Raw genomic sequence first — 21,585 nt, 5'->3', positions numbered from 1 at the left:
GGACTTAAGGAAGTGTGTAGAGATGACTGTTCATTGACACTAGATACCACTTATAGAAAGATAAAAAAGAGAGCACTTATCATGCTTCAAAAAATACCTCCTCCCTCCCACACACACGCAGGCACACACATGTTAGCAGAGGTGTGGTTAGCGCAATCGTCGATGTCTTTGAAAACAACAACAAAGAGTTAGAAGTTTACCTTCTGTTTTTACTTCCCTTCATTTTAAGTTGAGAAGTTAGATTACGATTCACGGCATAATCTGCTATTAGCACTAACTAGTCTTACAGTAATTTCTAGTTGAACCAATCAAGCACATGCACTAGGAGTTGATCACCATCCATGCAGGAATCACAAATAGGACTGCGTGTGTAATTCTTTGATAATCTGTGTGTGCGGCGAAAAAGATAATTAGGACGCAAAACGGATGTCAAGTATCCAAAGATACCACCTTCGGTCGGTGTTTGCGAGCAAAAGCGCACAAACTGCAGCTACTTTATATCTTTGTCAGGTTATAGAAGTTTACAGACAAAGTGTTAAGAAGAGAAGAGCAATTTCGCCCGAAGAAAAATGTTTGCTGCTGAAACCTAATCTTACCAGTCTCGCAATGTTTACCAGTATACCCAGGTATACAATTGCACGAGAAATTGTTGGTACCATCTACACACGTTGCACCATTAGCACAGGAGTGGTTAGCACATTCATCGATATCTATCAAAACAACAATAAATAGTAAGAAAAGGTCATCTTCTGTCTTGACTTCCCTTTATTTGAAGTTGAAAAGTTATATTATTGGTACTTACTCGACCAGACCATCATGAAGAAAACTATAGTTGACGAGAACATAATGAAGTCAATATATAATAAATAAAGAGATAAACGAAAAGATCAGGAAGTGGAAAAAAAATTTTGATAGAAAAAGCATTTAAAAGTTGCATGTGGTCTTTCATCTCGTACTCTTATCGTTAAGTGGTTTTATTTCTTAAAAACACTGTGTTGCACCGAATGAAGCTTTCTTCAAATAATACGAGGAATAATGAGGACAGTGAAAAGAAGACAGTTGATAATTCCTCACCAGTCTCACATAGATCTCCTGAGAACCCTGCAATACAGCTACAGGAGAAGTTATTGACAAGGTCTACACACGAAGCACCATTAATGCATGTGTGGTTAGTGCAGTCGTCGATATCTATCAGAAAACATCATTCAATAGTTAATACATTTAAAGTATTTCCTTACTTTCCACGTTATAGTATACAAAGTGTCAATAATAGAAGAGCGAATTCACCCGAAGAACAAAGTTTGCAGCTAAAATCTAATCTTACCAGTTTCACAGTGTTTACCAGTATACCCAGGTATGCAATTGCACGAGAAATCGTTGGTACCATCTACACATGTCGCACCATTAGCACATGAGTAGTTTGCGCAGTCATCGATATCTATAAGAACAATGGTAAATAGTAAGAAAAGGTCTTCCTCTGCCTTGACTTCCCTTTATTTTATACTGAGAAGTATATAATTATAATTATAATTCACAGAATAGTCTGCCATTAGCACTAACTCGTCTCACAATGATCTCCAGTGAAACCAACCAAGCACATGCACGAGTAGTTATTCACACCATCAACACAGGAACCACCACTGACAATGCATGTGTGATTCATACAGTCGTCGATGTCTAGTAAAGGGAAATAAAAATTGAAAAAAAAATTGTCCAATAGAAAATAGCAGTTTGATAATCCACAAAGGTACTAAGCAAATTAATATTATAGCTACAAAATGTAAGGGCCCTCATATCTGGTATTCCTTACATAACGGTAGTGTCATTTTTATAAAATAAATTCTCAATAAATTATCTAAAGAAGCTTTTTACGAAACATGCACCGAGTAAAAATGATGGTGATGACAAGATAGGTCAACAATTTCTTACCAGTACCACATCGATCTCCTGTAAACCCTGCCATACAACTGCACGAGTAGTTATGGACGCCGTCTAGACACGATCCACCATTAGCACACGTGTGATTAACGCAGTCATCTATGTCTGTGGTTAATTTTACATGACGAGAACAGCAGCGAGAAAGATGGTATAATGATTATTACTTGCCAATATTTATAGTTACAAAGGCTGGATTATGAGGTGAAATGAAAAAACAGAATTTTGTAAAAGAATCTTAAATTTCAAATCTGGGCCATGTTCACGTGAAAGATAGCATGGAACTTATTTAGAAAAGTCGTCCAAAAACGTATTTTGAGCCTTTGATGGCGTCACAATGTACGAAAAAGTATGAAATGCACAATTCCCAATTGAGACTGATAGATATGGATAATAGTCAACCTACCAATCTCACAACGACCTCCAGCAAATCCATCCAGACAGCTACATGTGTAATTGCTGATGCCATCTACACATGATCCATTGTTTTTGCATTCGTGACTTACACAGTGGTCGATGTCTAAAAGTTAATACATCCAAAACGTAATCAAATGAGGAGAATTTGTTTCATAATTATCCCTTTAGATGCTGGTAAGGGTGTAGCACGAAAAGAGGGCTAGCTATTCAAAGGTCGGTCATTTAGTTGTGAACTCTTTTACTCCACGATAAAAAGCAATGATCTTGTCGTAATGGAATTGATACCTTTGCAATTCTTCCCATCTCCAGTGAACCCCAAGGGACACGGACCACAGCTAACGATTTCACTGTTTTTGAAGCAAGTCACATTGGGGTAACAGGAATCATCGGTACAGTTCTCTATCTTAATATCGCAGTTTGAACCAGTAAAGCCAGCGAAGCAGTTGCACGTGTAGTTATTCACTAAGTCAATACAGGTACCTTGGAAAAACAAAAGAACAGTTTGAGACAGAACATTGAAATTAATAAGAATCTCTATATCACTGGATCTAAGGGAGTGGTTTCAATTGAAGTGAATGTAAGACCTCTTGCTTAGCTTTAGAAATCAAATCATTCTCAATTCAACTTCATATTTGCCTTTGTAATTAATCAATCAATTTATCAATGTTGAAGTGGGTAATTAGGTAACCATGTCTAACCCCATTCTACATAACCTCTTTTCAATGGGGTCAGCCGTTAGCCGTAAAACAGTAAACCAAAAAATTGACAAATATAAACCGTTAGTTGTGAAAACAGATTAACCGTAAATTTAACCTTTCTGCATTTGTCATTTTGGGTTAACCGTAGCAATAAAATGGCCAAAATCTTGATCGTTAGCCGTAAAAGCCATCATCTCCTTGAGACCCTTCTATAAAGCTTCACAACGGGGTTTCATGACGTAATAATCAAAAGAAATAATCAGGAAAATGTTAACTTAAAATCAAATATATTAAGAAAATACAGGATACAAATATAAGTATTTACACGTAAATGCCTCGCCAAACAAAATTACAGTATAATTGGGAAAATAAGAACACAGATCCCATGTTTCAATAACTTCAACTACGTTTTGCCGTTTCCCATAGGGAGACATTTCTGGTGAGTATGACGATTACGTTTTAAGGTTCCAAAGAGTAACTTATCCTTAAAATGCGTCTAAAATTCGTTTTCAAATGCTATTCTGTTAAATCTTGATTGACACCCATATGATCCTCAACGTAGATGGTAGAAAACGCGCCGCTTTATTGAGAATAGTAGGCTTTTCAATGAAGGGGGTCCCTTTTGAGAGTCTGGTATGAATTGTTTCTCTCTGTCAACTCTTAAAATATTTAGCTTATAGAACTTAGTAATGGATATGGAGTGAAGTTATTCTATCGTGCTCCATGATTATTTCAGTTGCTTCATAATAATAGTATGGAATTTTGAGGAATAACTTCAATGCCTATGTAGCTTTAAAGAATTAAAATAGTACTTTCTATGACATAAAATTGCATACCATTTACACAAGGGGTTGCAAGACAATCATCGATGTTGTAATCACACCTTACACCACTAAAACCGGTTGGGCAGTTACAGTTAAAACTGTTGATTTTGTCTACACATGTACCTGAAAAAATGGACACAACACAGGCCACATGGTTATTTTCAACGATAAACAAGGAGCATGGTTTCCCAACTTCATCGATTGTTGCTCCTCTTTTTATGTTATCACACTTACATCGACTTGAGTAGAAGACCAGTAACTTAACATTGTCGTCCAATCGTGATTTCGCTCGATCTTGATTCAAATATTATTAGCAAATTACATATCGAGCGGCCTTTTCATGAATGTATCCTGCTCGGGATGGATGTCACCAAAATGTTTTCCAGCAAGGAATGGCATTAGCCATTAGCATTCTTGGTTAGAACATAAGTCAAAAGTATGATGCTTATATAGCTTGAAGCTTACTTGTTTCGTCCTTTGGATGACTTTCAAGTCACTTAGGACTACTCACACAAGAAAACTGGGGTCTCGCTGTCCTGATTCTCTTGAAAACAAAACAGATTTTCCCCAAATAAAATCTGAGACCCCAGAAGCCGAATGTTACATATGCACTTAGCATTAATAGAAATAATGCCACGCAAATATTTGTTAATGAAAGTAAAAATGCAGGCTTAAAGATATATCTTTATAATTAAAGTGGGGTTGCAAAGAAGATGGGTACAGAAAATTAAATGCATTGAGCTATGAAGCGTCGAAAATTAACGAGAAGAACGTCCAACAGTGAGCTTGGGTTTACATTAATTTTACGATAAGAATCTCATGTTCAAACTCTCACCTCGAATACAGGGCGACGACAGGCATTCATCGACTTCGTCCTCGCAGTCATATCCTTTGTAGCCATCATTACATACGCACGTGTATTTGTTTACGTGATCAACGCATGTTCCTACGCGTGAATCAAAAAAAGAAAGATAACTACTCCTGAATCACTGACAAATAGATGCATATCTCACGCAAGTGTGTTTATTAATGGAGGATAAACTGGTTTTTGAACAGGAAATACCGCAATGTCATTTGTCAGCATAAAGTATTGTTGTTGTTTTATGGCAGGCACGATATTTGCATAAATAACTTGCTAACATACCGAATACGCAGGGTGATGAGTCACATTCGTTGACATCAATAGTACAATTAGGCCCGCTATATCCAGGATCGCAAGTACATCTGTATGTACCTACGAAGTCCGTGCAATTTCCTGCAGAATAATGACAATTTTAAGAACAGCACGAGTTAGGGCCTTGTACTAGGCCAGAGCCGCTTTAGTCAGATGCAGAGCAGTTCAAGTGGTGGTCGTCTAGATATCGAGTCCACTATACAGGTTTCTTAGTTTAGGTTTTCATTTTTCATTATTTCTTTGGACGCAAGAACCAACTCCAGCTTCTCTTCACAGCCATCCTCTCCACCCATAAATTTACGCTTTCAGGGTTCACTTAAAATGTAAATAAATTGGATAAGGATTCATTTTCTTGGAAATGCAACATCAGCTTATCATTGAGTTTCTTATCACAATAATCTACTAATCCAACACATTTCAAGTCTGTGTCACCCTCTTTTGTGATATAGGGGACCTGGTTAAATGAATGACTTCATATTTAATTTTACATTTACTGACTTTTGTCAAGGATGTAAACTTTCACTAGTTTTTCCATGACCTTCCAGAAATTTATTTTTTCTCTGCCTTTTTATGACCTACGTTAGCACCGTTTGATTCCTGAAGGTGGTTGTTCAGCTTTGCTTGTTGTAATTACATTCTTAATTTGGTTTTTTGCCAGGTCCACCCAAAATAATTTAAATTTTTTGGTTTCGTGCTATATGTGATGATTGTTGTATAGTGTAGACAGAATTTAGCTTGTTTGGAATTATTTGGAAGATCATGAAATTAAGAGATCCTCGCAGCTAAGAACACTACTGAAACGAGTAGTTGTAAATAGGACCTGAAAAAAATTCAGGCCCGTACGGGATTTGAACCCATGACCTCTGCGATACCGGTGCAGCGCTCTACCAATTGAGCTAACAAGCCAACTGGGAGCTGGTCAATGAATTGGGTCCAAATAAACATCCAAGTGAATGAAGATTTTAGATATATGAAAATTCATTTATTTGCACTGCGGTGGAGAGATGAAATTAAGAGATCCTCGCAGCTAAGAACACTACTGAAAGGCCTCTTCTTTATTTGGAAGATCATTTGGAAGATCATTTGGAAAAAAAACTTTTTAGTGTGTGAAAAAAAATATAGATTTGAAAGGCTATCTCTTTTTAACGACCAAATACTGACCATAGGCGCAAGGAGAAGAACTACAGTCATCATAATCGGTGTCACAGTACCGACCAACATATCCAGAGTCACAAATACACTCGTAGCTATTCACTCCATCGATACAACGACCTAAGAAGAATAAATTAATAAACTTTTAAAATTGAATCCAAACAAAGAAGTTGAGAGCAATTTTAGGCTAACTTCACATTTTTTATTATCCCATATTTTTATATCCAAATACCGCATTTTACGTACAGCAAATTCTCAATCAACATTTTTCTTATAGGGCATGACTCAAATTAAATTTCTTCAGAAGTGTAAATCAAAATTTATGTTGGGCTTCTAATTTCCGTTCGACAAAAACACAGTGAATTTCATAACAATCGAAACGTCGGCTGGTTGAAGTCATAAATTGTAAAGAATATCAGTATTTGGCGCCGTTTTAGGTCAGGAAATTAATACGGTACGCTTACTTTGCTGTGAATATGGTGATATTAGAATTATTATATTTTTGATCATTGTTTTTTCAATTATTATTACTTGCAATTAATCATATCCGTTTCTTTTCTTTACTTCTTAGTGTCAATCGTTCTGTACAGTCAAGTCAATATTTACCCATTATAGTGAAAAAGACTATTTCCCTTTTGTGCCTTTTTTCATCATGGCCTATATTCCTTATTAGTCTCCTGAAGCAACGTGATGAAAAAAAAAAGATGAAAACGCTGCTGTAAATGAAAATCCACATCCCTCTAAGAACTTTCGAAAAGGTCGAAATCAGTCGCCTTACCTCGAAAACATGGAAAAGACTGGCACTCGTCAATGTTAGTTTCACACTTTCCCCCTGTAAATCCTGGCAAGCAATTACACGCATAGAACCCTGATCCTCTCGGCTTATTTGGGTGGGGTACACAGGTTCCGTTATTCTGACACTGGCAGACAACCAAGGACACGGTGATATTAGCATAAGATGTGGATTGGCAAGCGTCTGCTGCTTTGAGAAAAAACTGAGTCGAGGCGTCATTGGTGGCTTTCCATGTTAAGACACTGTCGACGACTGACGCATTGGTTGGACTTCCCTGCATAAGTGAAAGGGTAACAGGCATTCCTTCTGGGTCTGTAACATCAATGGCCAGTTCAAGAGTTTCTCCAGATACCGCGAAATAGTCAGAGGTTGGCGAAAACTTAGGTGGCAGGTTAACTAAAATTGTCAAAGTACCATAATTTATTATAACAAGTATCGGATATAACGCGCTATCATTGGCTGAAACAGTGTGCTGTATCAAATTGTACCATGTCCAATCATTTCCTAGACTTCTCTCTTGCTTCTTTTCGTTAATTTGAAAATAAAATTTCGGAGCAAGCGAGCCGGCAAGTTGCAACAGAAGAACCTAAGAAAGATTTGTAAATATGCCAAGCGCCGTAATTGACGTTAATATAACGTGAGCGGAGACGAAAATCCTCAGAGAGAAGACGAAACGAACAGTCTGAGTTATGAAGTTTTCACGCTCAGTTAGATTGTAAGCTTATGTGCGGTAATAAAAATCTTACAAAGCTAACACTCGTATAACAATGCCATATAAAGAAAAGGACGTAGCGAAAATTGATTTTCAATTAAATATCATATCTCAAAATGCACAGAGCATTGTTTTTCTAACTTACCGTGACGCTTTGTCCAAGTGGATGTGCTGATTTCAGGAAGGCACTGATAACACCAGCCTAAAGGGTTAGTCTCGTTAGCAGCGAAGCAGTAGCCATTTATCAAGCAAGAATTTCCCTGTAATGTATAAGGGTTAAAGTAACAACAGATACACATACCATTTATGAGCACAGACGTAAATATAAAATATTGCAATTGAACACTTTGTTTGGTTTGTTTTTTCCTTGCTCTTGTTGTAGTTCGTTTTTTTTTTTTTTGCTTCTTGATATTAATATTTGCATATTTTATATATATATATATATATATATATATATATATATATACATATACATATATAACTGCAGACAGTACTGTTTCGGCCTTCTGGGCCTCATCAGTGCAGTGCTGATGCTAGGATGGAGGTAAGGCTATATAGCCACCCCAAGTGATCTCACACGTGTGGTATCATCTAAGCCATGCCAGAGTGCTCAAACTAGATAAACTAGTGAGCATGCACTCATATATATATATATATATATATATATATATATATATTATTATATATATATATATATATATATATATATTCTTATATATATATATATATATTCTTATATATATATATATTCTTATATATATATATATTTTATATATATATATATTTCTATCTATTTATATTTTTTCTAAGTCAGCTCGTTTCTGTATTTTATTTTTACGTTTTTAATTTTTTTTTTCTCTTTACCAATTGGCCCTTGCAGGACTGTTAAATCTTTGATTAAGGTATCCACCCTTGTGTCGTCATAGTCAAATACTGATTTAAGTTAGATAAGTTACGCATACCTTGAATAAACATCCGGACGAAATATTGCAGCTCATGCAAGCTGAATCAAATGATATGAATGTAAGATTTTCTTGGCTTTTGTGTTCACCATCGTTGGATAGTGATATTATCAGTCCCGAGGCAGCTGTTCCTTCGTCAGTTTCGGAGAAATAGCCTTGCGTGACTTGTGACTCGGGCAAATAGCAATCTACAAGCACCAAGTCAGTCATCACGCCAGGAAATCTTAGTTCTGTGCCGTTTGGTTTCCAAGAACTATTTAGGACCTATATTTATCAATAATTTCAACACATTAGCGATGAGGAAAAAGGAAAAATCAAACAAAAAAAACACCTAAGAAACATTCTAACAAGATCTAGACAAAACACAGAGGTGATTATGCAATAAAAACATGCTCTGAAATGTGACCGCAAGTTGGAGCGTTTAGGTGGTAGATTAGGCGGTAGGTTAGGCGGTAGATTTAGGCATTTAATTATAATTAACTTCATTGACACAAATAGCCTATCACTAACAAAAATAAGACTACATAAGACGAGAATTTGCTGAAACAAGGAAAGATTCAGGTTGATGGAAAACCATTCTAGCCCGTAGGTGCTATAGTCTAGTAAAAATTTGTGGTTGAGTTTTAAATTAACGTTGTACGTTTTATGATCATATTTCGTCTTATATTCATATTATCAGTTCTTTTTCTTTAATTAAAATTTCTGACCTTGAATTCGGTGATATGACAGGTCATGTTTGTCGAATTCCTGAAATCGACGCCAAAGACAGTGACCTTCTTACACGATCGTCTACGCCTGTCGCACAAACCTTCTTCTTGCAACCTATAAAATAATCACTGTAGATGAAATCTTAAGAACACCACCCTTATCTAAAAGATGAGGTCGGCCCTTCTGTGCTTGTTCTTAACTTAGTTATAGCCACTGATTGATTGATAGATGTGTGGAATATGAAGAGAGTACATGCAACTCCCTCGTTTTTCTCTTAACTTACATGTGGCTAAATCAGTTCAATACATGTTCAGAAATCGAAAAATGAGAAAGTATCTAAAAGAGGATCAGCAAGCAGAAACTATGGGCTTGTTCAAGACATCCAGAAGTGTGTTCAACGGACTACCTGTAAATTTCAGGTTTCTGATAAATGGACATCGAACAGTCAGAAGCTGTGTAGTCCTTGTAGCAAACGCATGAGCCATTGATACATTTTCCATTGAGTGTACAATCATTCGGACACAGCAGCTCCGCCAACTGTTCAACAAATACTTCAGCAGAAGCTGGATTTCCTTCATCACTTCCGTTAACAAGTATGGATAAATTTTTGGCTCCTAAGACTCCACACTGTTCGACTAACAATGACACACTGCCACTTGCAAAGGCGAGGTCTCCAGTGAGCTTTCAAAATAGCAAAAAAAAATGTAAAAAATATTATATGCGAAAAATACAAAAAATAAAACACAGCTACCACAAAGACGCGCACCGAACACAAAACATCAAAAATATACTAAAAGGAACGACACTGTCAAAGAACCTCACGTCACTTGATGGCTTCCTTAATTAGCTGATTAGCTTAGACAAAGGGCATTAGAGGGCTCACTCATGTAAATATAGTTAGGAGCTATCTTTTTCATTTTTTGCTTTTTTTTTTTTACTGTCATCATTTAAATCGCTTTTATGTAACTAGCACGTTTCATGTCATTCATAAGAATTGCTGTAGATTTCTTTAACGGAAAATTTGTGGAGTATTAAATTTGTAACTTGTCCTTATTGGTCCTTCATCGTGAAGCCGCATTAGCTGAATGTTTGTTTCTGTAGGCGACATATTCTTACCTTTTTTTTTCTACGCCTTATATTATGATTTAATTGAATTCTCTTTATAAATAGATTGTATTTTCGATACATAGATGGAGGTGACTTCCTCAAAAAACGTTTTTTTTTCTTCCGGAAGGTATCCGCTAGGAAATGGTGAAACCTTAATAGAATACACCAGACAACACAACTGAAATTCAAGGGAGCGATGACAATCATTATAATACTGCTTCTGATTGGCATAATGCAATTAAATGCGTGAATGAGCCAAACACCAAACTGCTGTCAATTCCTTTGATTATTTGAAAAAGCTACACACCAATCTCATTTACAGTAGCTGGCTCACCTCAATATCTGCCGAACAAGCCTCTATTAGCTGCTGTACATTAACGCCAATTTTTTCACAAAGCTTTCCAAGCTCTGTATCGGATATTCTTGTAGCACAATATCGTGTAGCGTTTTCCTTCGGAATTTGTTTTATGGCTGCTGATCTCTTGAAACGTGGATGCAGATGAAGAGTTTGCTTGTACAGTTGTAGATCTTCAATAGTGATATCATCCGAGTAATGGATATCCCTCTTATCTCTATCACATAAGCCTGAGGGATGTTTAGGTTTCATTTGGGTCAAATTATCCTCGTTCTCAAGTGTGGGGAAAGCAGCTTTGTAAACACTTTTGCAGGTAAGGTTACCCTCTTCTTCCTTTTTGTGGCATAAACATGCTGTGGAATATGTAACGTCCTCATCTCGAACATAGACAGGGAGCGTATCAAAATAGCTTTTACCGACCTCTAGCCTGAAAAATGGAAAACAAATGTCATCAGGAGGAAGAAAGGATCGTGCGTCGGAGCAAGAAATTGAGGGAAAAACTAAAAACGAGTGCTAGCTGCACTACATAGGTATAAGAATACAATAATCACTCTCTCAATGTGAAAACATCCGGTAAGGGATCCTGTCATCCGGCGCATCCAGAAAAATGAATCCCGAGGGCATATAACTTGAGCTCCTAGTTGACTCTTCATTCAAATTATAACGGGGTCGTCCATAAACAGCCAAAATAGGTATGGTGATTTGCCTTGAGTAAATGACTTGGTACAATATTTCATAGAGACCATCAAAATCCATTAAGAAAAAAATCTCTTTTGAGGTTATTAGTTTTGAATCTGGAAAAAAAAAGTGCAGACCTAGCTTTTTTTAGGCTGTCAACTTTTAAATTTATCTGAAAACTCCTCGTAAATTTGCTTCCTCATAAGCAAAAGAGAAACTGATCTAAAGAGCTTTGCAATTATTAGCAAATACGGACCTTACGACCTTCGCACAAAGGGATAGAAGTACGCAGAAAACATACGCAGTGACAAAGTAGTCATCCAATATTTGTTTAAACGTACAAAGAAATTGTTGATTTTGGACACGCCAGAAATATACTTAATGTGCTCATCGGATAGCGGGCTCCTTACTTGTGTGGAGGAAATATGACACTCATCTGGCTCTCAGTTGCGCAAGCCAAAAGGAATAAGATAAGGTAAGAGGTGACTTACAGAATAAATTTGCTCCACTACCGAACCTAATGATAACAATCTTAAAAGAAAAGAAAGCACTGGATCGATGTTTATTGAAGTTCTCTCTTCATACCTTTCCTTGTAACCGGCGTCAGTTATTTCTGTGTAGTAAGGTCCAGGGTACATGCACAGTCCTCCCTCTTGGTTTGTGTCATTTGCTCTCGGCGTCTTGATTATAACATCAATTCCCCAAGAATATCTTTCTATTTCTACCTTTGCACCCGACGGAAACAGTACCTTTATAGAAAACAAGAATGTAACTGTATACCTTGAATGGTTTTTTGTTTGTTTAGTTTTTTTTTCCTTTCTTGTATTGTGCGTGCTCTTAAGTTTGTATTTGCCTCCAGGTAGTTGATCGTAGTTCACTCGAGAATTTCTTTATGTCAAATGTCAAAACCTGCCAACAGTTAAATTACTTTACGATCGCTACATATATACTACATATATACTCCATTTGAGCAGTAAACCTTATTTTCTATCGGTTTACCGGTGGATACTCGAAATGTTTGTAACTTTTTCGATTGTCCTTCAAACATCCCGGTATAAAGTGTGGTCTGTTGCTTTCATGACATAAAATGAGTAAAGTGGTTACCGGTCACCTCGCCACCAAGCAGACTCGCCACCAGCGAACTCGCCACCAAGGAACGATCTCGCCACCAACGTACTCGCCACCAAGCGAAGTCTTCTCGCCACCAACCACCAATAAAGAGATAAACTAGAATAAAGTAGTCGAGGAGAGTAGGATGTTCGAACGAGCACAATTCAAATCGGCCGATACGTTTGTGCGCTTGTCTGTATTTAAATTATGACCTTCAGCGACGTGTTAGATGTGTTCCGTTCCTAACTCATTGACATCGAAACGTATCGTGTTTGTCTTTTGCACGTAAGCGAGGAGAAATGTTGTTACACAACACCTTCAGTTTTGAACGTGCTATCGACAACATACGTTTATAAAGTTTGAGTACAGACAAGCGAACAAACTTATCGGTTTCGAACGTGCTTTCGACAACATACGTTTATAAAGTTTGAGTACAGACTTATCAGCCGAACATCCTACTGTCCTCGACTAATCTCTTTATTGGTGGTTGGTGGCGAGAAGACTTCGCTTGGTGGCGAGTACGTTGGTGGCGAGATCGTTTCTTGGTGGCGAGTTCGCTGGTGGCGAGTCTGCTTGGTGGCGAGGTGACTGGATACCAGTAAAGTTTGTCAGAGAGAATGATAAATTTAATCTTATTTTGTTATCAAGTCGCTGATTCTCCTGAAAACCATCATAAAATGCGATAAAACCAATCAAAGCTCTGGAAACTGAACGAACTGCCGACCAGAAGATCAAAGACTGTAATTAATTTATCGCTGAATAAAGCAATAGCGCGGAGAAAACTGAGCAGAAATTTTAAGTAAAACTAACTGTTTCCTTACCCGGAATTGGTTAGATCAAATGACCACCACAAACCGTATAACATCAAGCCAAGCTATAATAACTATTCGATCAAAAAGAAGTAAATTTATATTCGCAATCAGAACAAACGCGAATCAAGTCTTAATCTCGTAGCTAAATTAAAAAACTTAAATGTAAATTTACTTCTGTGGTTGGCCGTTACAACAGTCTCATTTTACAGGTTAGCAGATTCTCCAGGTAAGCGGATTTAGAGACAGAAAAATTGGTAACAAAATAACTTCTTTCTCACTTCGATTTTAGTGAAAAACTGACTTGAAACATAAGAATCTAACGCTTTTAAATCAATCTATAGAACTGATGTCAATCACGATTCTTGTCATTAAGTAAATCTATCAACAAGAGGCAACACCTGTTTGATAAACGAAACACTAACGAGGAATGGCGATGTACAAGATGAAGGTTCAAAATTTAAGTAGCAGGTGACGGAGAAAATGCATTGGATTTTTGACCAATCAGAACGCGCGTTTTGTCTAAGTCATGCTATAAATACATGCATACTCACTTTACACGTATGCTATATATCTATATATATATATATCTTCTTGGAAGTTGTGAAGTGGTTTATGTCTGAGTACATTTCAAGATCATTAGAGTTACCTGGAAAAATTAAATAGTGAAATTGAAGGTAAAAGATAACGATCAGTAGTCAAAAAGGTAATCATTATGGTCACTATTTATTATTTGAATTAAACTCGGAACTTGTGTTTAAATTAGGGTTGAGGGAGCGAGATTGGGTGCACTAGAAATCTAGACTAGAAATCTAGAAATCTAATCTCTTAAGTCAATAAGACGCTATCTGCTGGGCTGTTTTACTATCATCGCTGGAATAACTCACATTTTGTTCAAAGATTATTGATTCAAACTTGGAAAACATGATTTTCTCCGCTGAAATGGATAGCAACTTCACAAGCTCTGTTCTTTCTCTTTTTCGTTTAGTGATGATAGAAGGTAAATGGCACATAGAGAATAATACATGGGCGCGCGTAGATATGGAATTTCTCTTTCAGTGTTTTTACTTTTACAGTGTTGAACACGAGAAGAAAAATTCCATATCTACAAGCAACCATGTATTCTTTTGTTTATCATATAAACACAATAGCCTTTTATTGAGGAGAAAAGCCGACTTCATTAATTAATGAAAATAAATGAATAGACAACCCCCGAATAACAATCGTAGAGTGCGTTGGCGCTAACTCTTAAGATGGAAAAATGCGTTGAATCATGATTACAAAAACAACAATGGTCGTAATTTTAAATTTACAAATTTCTAATTTATTGATTTTGCCCTAAACGACAGAAGAAGTCTTTCAGGTAAACGGCCAAAATCGGCCAGTGGCAAATCTTCCAGTTGTCAATTTTCATTTTCAGCCGAGAGAAAAGTGACACCAAAGCCATTGAATATGTAACTTTCAGGTTTTTCTTTCAGTATATTGGTTTCCTTCCCCTTCTAAGAAAGTTTGAACCTCACAGTCTGTAAGCAATACGGACTTTTAAGTGTTTTAGCCGTCATAATTCGAGAAAGCTCCGACAAACAACTTGTATTGAGAACCGCGAAGGTTTTGCCGTTCATTCATCAGCCTGACCGAGTGGCGCGTAAGGCGAGTGACGTTCAGCAGCTGATTGACTATATCAACACACGTGAAAAAATACGATATTTTTTTACATGTGTTGTTACGGCTTTTCTCAGAGCCGGAAATCCTTGTTAAAAAGCGTATTTTTCAAGATGTGTTTGTGCTTTTGACTTAAACTACCTGTAGTCAGTACCTTTAGCAATCATGTACTCACCTCATATTTGCTATTTACTCCGGGTATAACCTTCTTTATGGATATCCCTGGCGATAAGCACTTCTTGCTACGTATTTTTACTGTAATAGGCGTTCTCTTGTCCCGAACCATGAACTGGTTACAACAGCTGAACTCAATTACGTCATTGTGATCCCTGAGGACTACTCCACAGTTGCAGCTAACTCTGCTTATTGGACGTAGCTCATTGTCACAAACCCATTGCCGCGTTTGAACCTATAGATATAGCAAAAAGACACAATTTTCCACTAAACATCGCCAATTTTCAATCAAATAAATGGTGCTGGGATTCATTTCTCACGGGTACGATAGTTTTCTTTCCATCAACTCCAAATATTTTAACTACCAAAGGCCTGTGGTTAAATAGTATGCAGATTTAGCTAAACCAAGGGAAGGAATGGTGGAGCTTGTTTGTTTGTAATTGTGTATTGTACGTCATATAAGTGTGTGTGCTAATCTAATTAAATACGAAAAACCTTTTCGACAGTTTTACCGAAATTAAATTTACAACAATCGCCCGCAGGGACAGTTTTTTTATTCCTGTTTTTCATTTTCCATCAACCCTTTTGCGATCAATACGATCCTTAGATAACGCAGAAGGGCTTACATCGAAACTAGAAGCCAAAATACAAGCTTCAAGGAAAGCACGAACCACGAATGAGAATGAAACAAGACCCCTTACCTCAAATTTTCTTTCCATATTCTTGTAGAGGATGAAGTCACCGAGACCCATGAAAGTGAAATATCTAACATACGAGGAATAGTTGTTTCCATTTTAGTTCATACATATTACGCAGTGTCTCCGAACTCAGATTATACTCCATCGTTCACGTTCCCTCGATTTCACTAGGACTAGATCACTCTTCAAACCTGAATGGGACAATTTCCTCAGCCTTTCCGTAAAGTATTCGTATTCTCGGAGTCCTTGATGCAAATTTTCCAGCAGAATAAGGGGGAATTTAGGAATACTTACGTTAGCGATTCAAATGATTTTTCACTAGAAAATGCCTATTACTGGTCTACTTTACCATTTACCGTTATTTCGCTCGCTCCTTCTGACTAACGGCCTGAAATAGGCTAAACAATCCGTGATCAAACTATTAAAATATTTTAGAAACGAAATCAGCGCTGCTAAATGCTAAGACAATAAAAGAAACAATTGCTTTTTTGTACCAATTATTAACTTTACTAGGAGTTCTACCAATCTTGGTTAAAAAAAAGAAAAGGAAAAAAAGAGAGAAAAAAACCTTTGTTCATACAGCACTTTGACCTGAAATCCTGAAAAGAATGCTTATAGTTGTTGTTACAAACCCATTAGTTCCAAGAGCTAAAAAGTGGGGATCTGTGAAAGATTCACATGTCTCTATGTTATCCCCCTTTGGCTTCACGACAGTGACCTGAAAGAGAATTGTTGAAAAATGAAATAATCATTAAATACTACATGCACGCGTTATTGTAAATCTTGGTTATTTGTTAGTTGTAGTTGAGCGAAAAAACTGGGGAGATCTGGGTCTGCGACTGCTTAGAACGTATGGTTCAGGAGAATGAGGGAGTTCGGAAGGCATAGATGTCTGTTCACAAGCAGAAGAAACACTGTTTTTGCACAAAAAATGAGTTTATTAAGAAGATAGGCCTTCGACTTTACTTTTCGAACAAAACCCTACAAATGAACGGGGCAAATATGTATAAAAACCTTCGAATTGTTGGAAAATTATACAAACACATCTGGCGGGTTTTTAACCTGGGTTTTAAACGACTGTAGACTTCATTAAAAGTGCTCCAAACATAAGTGTATCAATTTCCGCAAGGCTGATGTCCATAGAAATGTTTCCTTTACATACCCATATTGTTGGTAGTCCAGTTTTTGGATGCCAAAGCGTACTGTGGATTTCCATCTGAGGAACTATGGCTTTTAGACCTTCTGTAACTTGACCATCTGGACAGGTTGCCTTTATTGCTATGGAGACATTTTTTGTGCCTTCTAACTGGATCCCGCATTGCTTATTGTCTACCAATTGTGTCTCATATGGGAGCCAGAATTTGACCTTTGGCCACAGACCATCACTATTTTTGCGAGCTGGTATTTTGGGTATTAAAGTTATCGTGTGGATGTTGAGGGAACAAATTTTCACTCGCAATAAGGTAGGATATACCTGGAGAGAGCAAAATGAAATGAGTTATACTTTGTTTGAACTCTTAAGTTTGGTAATCCTGTAGTTTTTTATATTTTTTTTCCCGAAACATCCAGAGCCAAGAACATTTTTAAGTTTTACATCGAAGGGCGGCAATATGTGCTACACAATAGATATTTTAAAATTGTGAAGTTATGAGTGTTATTTAACATTTTATCAAGTTATTCTTGTTGATTTAAAAACTAATAATACACATGCTTTTAGCACGCTCATCGGCTGAGAGCAAGTCAATTAATCCCAAACAGTGCAAAAAGTTGAAATAAACTGATTGACAGGTAAATCGTGAAGCACAACTAAACAAAATGGTGGACAGGTGAGGAGAGAGTAACAACGTAGTAATTAAGAGATTGAGGGAGTAAAAAAAAAGACAAAAACTCTCAACAAAGGAAAAACACTGACTAAAAGTTTGGCTTCCACAAGGCAGCTTTGGAACTGTGAACCGGAGGCCCTGAATAAAATTCTAGAGGAATTTTACGCAATGGCTCGTATAAAAGACAGGGAAGACTACAAGCTTGATAGCTTTCATATGATGGTTACTGCTGTCGACCGAGATCTGACAGAGAAAGAATGCAAACACTAAATATTCTTCACAAACGTTTTCATAATCCTTATTTTAACCCTTTAACTCCCAAGATCTGATTGTTAATTCTCCCCTGTAGCTGCTACACATTTCCTTGTGAATTAGTTATGAGACCTGGTGCTAAATCAAGATAGCAGCTTCTACCTGATAAGTTTGAATATTCTCTTTACCTGTTTGCTGAATAAAGTATGGATATTATAAGGAGAAGTTTTATGAAAAGATAGAGGGGCCGCAGCCAGGATAAAACATCTTATGAAATTTAAAAAGCGATCTCTGGCTAAAACTTTTTTCGGCTGTTTGCGCTACAGCCTTCAACGGGTAAAATGATAAAAAGGTAAAAAATACTAGGTGTGAAGTACAAAGTAAAAATTAAAAATGCTGATAACTAAGAATGTTTGTTAAAAAGAATGTTGTATTGTCCGGGCAAAGGACAGGAATTGTTGTCCGCATTGGGAGTTAACTTGGAATGCCACGCTTCTAGTATTTTTCTTGTTCTGAAACCGCCTTTGTCAATAATAGATGCATTATCAAAGTCTATTGCGTGACTATTGGCCCAGACGTGATTGGCAATTCTTGAGCCTTTTGCCGCGGTTTTCACATTTCTGAGGTGTTCTTTCTTTCTTGTGTTGAAGGCCCCGCCAGTCTCACCAATATAACACCATGAACAGTCACCACAAGAAATTTTATAAATAACATTTGTTTGCGATTCCAACGATGGTCGAAATTTTGGGGCCAGGAACTGTTGTTGAAGGGTGATGAGTGGTTTGTTCACCACTGTGATGTCGTGTTTTTTGAGGACACGAGTCAGAGGTTCTGTTACGCCTTTAATGTATGGAAGAGAGGCGAACGACTTGCGTGATTCGGACCCCTCGACCATCTTGAAAAATGTTCCAACAAGTTCCTCCGGGGACAACACTGTTGAGCGTCGGGTTTTGTTGGCCTGGATGTTTTTAATGAAATTCGATGGATAACCATTAGATTCAAGTGCTGAATAAACTCGGTTAAGTTCTCGTTCTTTTCCTTCGGAGGAGTTGGGTAGCTTTAGGGCTCTGTGTAGAAGAGTTGCTGCTGTGCTGACCTTGTGTTTATTATCATGGTGAGAATTGTAATCTAGATATCTGTCTGTGTGCGTAGGCTTTCTGTAAACATCGACAGCGATGGTACTATTTCTGCGGGTGACCAAAGTGTCGAGAAAGGAGATCTTATTGTCACTTTCAGTTTCGATGGTGAAAGAGATGTTGGCGTCAATTGAATTTAATGTGTCATGGAAAGCTGGCACATTGTCTTTTTTGATGATGCAGAAGCTGCCATCGACAAAACGTTTCCAGATTTTAGGAGGGACGGATGAACTGTTAATCGCATTTTCCTCGATTTCTTCCATACAGAGATTGGCCACTACAGGGCTAACTGGACTGCCCATAGCGCATCCGTGTACTTGTTTATAGATTCTGTCATTGAACATAAAATAGTTGTTGGACAGGGTAAATTGGAGGAGTGATATTATGTCATTGATGTCCAAATTTGTTCTGGATGGAAGAGAGGCGTCCTGTTCCAATTTGATCTTGATGTAATCACATGCTTTGTCAACAGGGATCGCGGTGAACAATGATACAACATCGAAGGAAACCAAGACTTCGTTCTCGTCGATCTTAATGTCAGATATTTCTTTGGAAAACTGCAAGGAATTGGCAACAGAGTATCCGTTACGATTTTGAAGTGGAGATAGAATATCCGTTAGAAACTTGGACGTGTTGGAGAGAGCTGAGCCAATACAAGTGACAATGGGTCTCAGTGGGTTCCCTTCTTTGTGGTGTTTAACTGAGCCGCGGATCGCTGGTGGTGTGCCGTCGGTTGAGTGAAGTTTACGATAGGTTGGGTCATCAATCTTTTCTTGTCTCTTTAAGGAGAGTAACATGGCATTCAATTCGCGTTCAATCCGGCGGAAAGGTGATGTGGAAACTAGCTCATAGGTGGATCTGTCATTGAGCAAAGTCTCCATTTTGTTGTCGTAGTCTGATCTGTCCATGACGACAAAGCAGTTTCCCTTATCAGCTTTCATTATGACTCTAGATTGATCCTTCTTAAGATCGTTTAAAGCTTTTCTTTCTTCCTTAGAAATATTCTTGTGCGCCGGCAGTCTTGCTCTATATAGGATGGCAGCAGAACTAGTTCTAACAGCATCTTTAGAAATATCAGGAAGGTGACGAATAGCCGCTTCGATTTCAGACACAATGTTCTTGTGTGGAATGCTTGTGGGCGTCGGAGCGAGTTTTGGACCTTTCTCTAAGACAGATCGTTCTTCTGGTAAGAGTGGTTTGGTGGAAAGGTTCACAACTCAGTGAAACATCCAGGCCAACAAAACCCGACGCTCAACAGTGTTGTCCCCGGAGGAACTTGTTGGAGCATTTTTCAAGATGGTCGAGGGGTCCGAATCACGCAAGTCGTTCGCCTCTCTTCCATACATTAAAGGCGTAACAGAACCTCTGACTCGTGTCCTCAAAAAACACGACATCACAGTGGTGAACAAACCACTCATCACCCTTCAACAACAGCTCCTGGCCCCAAAATTTCGACCATCGTTGGAATCGCAAACAAATGTTATTTATAAAATTCCTTGTGGTGACTGTTCATGGTGTTATATTGGTGAGACTGGCGGGGCCTTCAACACAGGAAAGAAAGAACACCTCAGAAATGTGAAAACCGCGGCAAAAGGCTCAAGAATTGCCAATCACGTCTGGGCCAATAATCACGCAATAGACTTTGATAATGCATCTATTATTGACAAAGGCGGTTTCAGAACAAGAAAAATACTGGAAGCGTGGCATTCCAAGTTAACTCCCAATGCGGACAACAATTCCTGTCCTTTGCCCGGACAATACAACATTCTTTTTAACAAACATTCTTAGTTATCAGCATTTTTAATTTTTACTTTGTACTTCACACCTAGTATTTTTTACCTTTTTATCATTTTACCCGTTGAAGGCTGTAGCGCAAACAGCCGAAAGCTCGTATTTTTTAAAAGTTTTAGCCAGAGATCGCTTTTTAAATTTCATGAGAAGTTTTATGTTAATCACTTCCAGGAGTTAAAGGGTTAAAGTAAATTTTGCTGGACTTTGAGTTCGTCTCACGATAGAACAAGACAAATACACAAGGAAATTTTTACAGCAATTTTATAACCATCCTTTTGTCTTTTAAAAGCTAGAAGCTCAGTAGATTCTGCCATATCGGTCATTGTTTAAACTGTCTTTGGTTTGGTGCTACTTTTCGACATAGGAAAGTATTTCGGGCAAAAATATTCACCAAAAAATAAATACTTCTTTTCCAGCTTCAATAATGACAGGGGATTAAGTTTAGATGATAAAGCACAGGATTATTTTGACAGAAATACCTGTGGTCAAGTATATTTGTAACATGAAGTCACACAACTGGGGTAATATTTACGGTGAAAATTTGCCAATTTGAGTGGTCGAACGAAAAAAATCATTTCTCGAAAACTAAAATATATTTTCATTACAAAAAGATCT

At 37.5% G+C, this 21,585-nt stretch overlaps 2 protein-coding genes across 2 annotated transcripts in view; both read right to left on the bottom strand.

Moving 5' to 3' along the window:
* Positions 1-6: 6 nt before the first annotated feature.
* LOC131785411 (von Willebrand factor D and EGF domain-containing protein) overlaps positions 7-21,585 on the bottom strand; it is a 36,248-nt gene continuing 14,669 nt past the window's right edge. The window contains exons 5-26 of the mRNA XM_066161015.1: positions 17,131-17,442; positions 16,601-16,686; positions 15,972-16,035; positions 15,272-15,505; positions 12,101-12,264; positions 10,817-11,264; positions 9,782-10,056; positions 9,375-9,489; positions 8,668-8,931; positions 7,851-7,965; positions 6,979-7,389; positions 6,210-6,320; positions 5,019-5,129; positions 4,710-4,820; positions 3,887-3,997; positions 2,638-2,832; positions 2,342-2,455; positions 1,930-2,043; positions 1,561-1,677; positions 1,325-1,438; positions 1,075-1,188; positions 7-710 (exon numbers count right to left, since the gene is read on the bottom strand). Of these exons, the coding sequence (XP_066017112.1) occupies positions 496-710; positions 1,075-1,188; positions 1,325-1,438; positions 1,561-1,677; positions 1,930-2,043; positions 2,342-2,455; positions 2,638-2,832; positions 3,887-3,997; positions 4,710-4,820; positions 5,019-5,129; positions 6,210-6,320; positions 6,979-7,389; positions 7,851-7,965; positions 8,668-8,931; positions 9,375-9,489; positions 9,782-10,056; positions 10,817-11,264; positions 12,101-12,264; positions 15,272-15,505; positions 15,972-16,035; positions 16,601-16,686; positions 17,131-17,442 (3,915 nt within the window). The 3' untranslated portion in view covers positions 7-495. The remainder of the gene's footprint in view (positions 711-1,074; positions 1,189-1,324; positions 1,439-1,560; positions 1,678-1,929; positions 2,044-2,341; positions 2,456-2,637; positions 2,833-3,886; positions 3,998-4,709; positions 4,821-5,018; positions 5,130-6,209; positions 6,321-6,978; positions 7,390-7,850; positions 7,966-8,667; positions 8,932-9,374; positions 9,490-9,781; positions 10,057-10,816; positions 11,265-12,100; positions 12,265-15,271; positions 15,506-15,971; positions 16,036-16,600; positions 16,687-17,130; positions 17,443-21,585) is intronic.
* On the bottom strand, positions 18,015-21,284 carry LOC131786042 (uncharacterized). The gene is made up of 3 exons (XM_066161187.1): positions 21,239-21,284; positions 18,563-20,362; positions 18,015-18,034 (listed from the first exon to the last, which is right to left on the bottom strand). Exons 1-3 carry the CDS (start codon positions 21,282-21,284, stop codon positions 18,015-18,017), a joined length of 1,866 nt encoding a protein of 621 aa, XP_066017284.1.

Source organism: Pocillopora verrucosa, chromosome 14 (assembly GCF_036669915.1).
Source record: "Pocillopora verrucosa isolate sample1 chromosome 14, ASM3666991v2, whole genome shotgun sequence".
NCBI classification, from domain to species: domain Eukaryota; kingdom Metazoa; phylum Cnidaria; class Anthozoa; order Scleractinia; family Pocilloporidae; genus Pocillopora; species Pocillopora verrucosa.
Note: the sequence above shows the minus strand (reverse complement) of the source record. Positions and strands in the feature narration are given on the sequence as shown.